Below are 1,718 nucleotides of genomic sequence, written 5' to 3' on the forward strand. Positions count from 1 at the left end.
ATTCCAAATTAAAACCAGAAACAACTGTTCTTATATTTAAAACAATCCTCAGGCCACTGCTGATGTACAGCTGTGAAGTCTGAGGAGCGGCATCCTTCACGAAAAGGAAAAAACTACAATCTTTTCAAAATAAAGTCCTAAGAATCGCAGTTAATGCTCCTTGGTTCGTAAGAAATAGCCAATTGTTTCGGGAATTACAGATGGAGTTAATAGAGGATTACATCAAAAAACAGTTCATGAAGTTCCACTCCCAGTTGTCTACAATTAAAGGAGCAGTGACCTACAACCTGAGAAACCCAACCTCAACCCGAAGAGTGAAGCCTAGAGTGCTGCAGGACATTCTGTTATACATTTTAATAAATATAAAATTAATTCATAGTCACACTACCTTTATTTTACTTTTTATTATTACTCATTTTATTTATTCATTATTATTATTTTTTACTTATTTATTTATTTATTTACTTTTCTCTATTTTCTTCTCTCGTCCCTTTTCAAATTAACTTGCTTCTTTTTACTGTTAGAGGGCAATTGTTTGTTTTATTTAAGTGTACCAATATCATTATTTTCTGTTATTAATTTTACTTTCCTCTTTTATTAAGAAGCATTATTCTAATCTATTTTTTTAATTATTTTTTTATCCAGTTAGGAGTGTTATTTGTACGATACTATAGCCCCCCCCCCATAATCAACTGTCAAAAAAATATATATAATATAACGGTTATATCAACTATGTAAGACCCACCAGGCCGATCTGGTATAAAATAAAATATATATTGAGTAGTTGAATAGAACTGTCAAAGGAAACGCTATGAGACAAATTGTACATAGCAGTCTGTATATATTAATTGTACATATTATGTCATTGTCTCTTTATTTTTTCACATAAAGTAAATAGAGTTTAAAATCACACTACGGTTGCAATTCTTTAATTCACCCTTTCACGTCATTCAGTACAACTAGTGTTATACTCAGAAACATGAAGCATGTTTACATCATTGGGGCAATTTTATTCCTTAAGAAGGATATTTATATAGTTCGATAGAATATGAAATCGAAATGCAATAAATATATATTAGGTAATCATAAGTAGACCTATTTCAAAAGCTTTTAATGGTGGAGGTTTCTCTATTAAAGGATCCCAGTGTAATGAAAAAAAATAATAGAGAAACAGAAAAAAAAATTAGCGAAAACTTATCATTACCTTTATCAATTTTACTTATCTAAATCTCTATTTTGGCTAATGAATACTGTTACAGATGGAAATGTGGCCCCGTGCTCCAACAATGGCCACAAATCAGAAGCTTGTATCAGGCAGGGTCTCAACAGATTGATTTCGTCACTCGTCAAAAGTAAGTAATTTTCATCTAAATATATAGATATGTATATGTGAGTGTATATTTTAAATATGGATTTAGTAATTTGCATTGTTAGGGAGAAAGGCTTTTTTTTTTTTTTTTAAATATCAATCACATCTCCCCATAAAAAAAAAAACTAACACTGGCTTTAATCATTTTCATGATACTGGGGTGAATCGGACCTCCACAACTAACACTGGTTAGGGGTAGTTCTATAATTTTTATCAGAAATATCAGGAAAGAGAGAATGGAATAATACAAACAAAAAAATACTTCAAAATCACAAAAATCATGAGTGATCAGGTCTTCATCAAGGCTATAGAACAAAAGAGATAACAACATTTAGAGAAACATACAATT

The 1,718-nt window shown here is 30.4% G+C and overlaps 1 protein-coding gene across 1 annotated transcript in view; it reads left to right on the top strand.

Moving 5' to 3' along the window:
• Positions 1-1,718, top strand: part of LOC106685137 (protein takeout) — a 42,145-nt gene that overhangs the window by 23,317 nt on the left and 17,110 nt on the right. Inside the window, exon 2 of the mRNA XM_067049729.1 lies at positions 1,260-1,352. Within this exon, the coding sequence (XP_066905830.1) occupies positions 1,260-1,352 (93 nt within the window). The remainder of the gene's footprint in view (positions 1-1,259; positions 1,353-1,718) is intronic.

The sequence above is a fragment of the Halyomorpha halys genome, unplaced genomic scaffold (assembly GCF_000696795.3).
Source record: "Halyomorpha halys isolate HHAL.00 unplaced genomic scaffold, Hhal_1.1 Scaffold662.1, whole genome shotgun sequence".
Classification (NCBI taxonomy): Eukaryota; Metazoa; Arthropoda; class Insecta; order Hemiptera; family Pentatomidae; genus Halyomorpha; species Halyomorpha halys.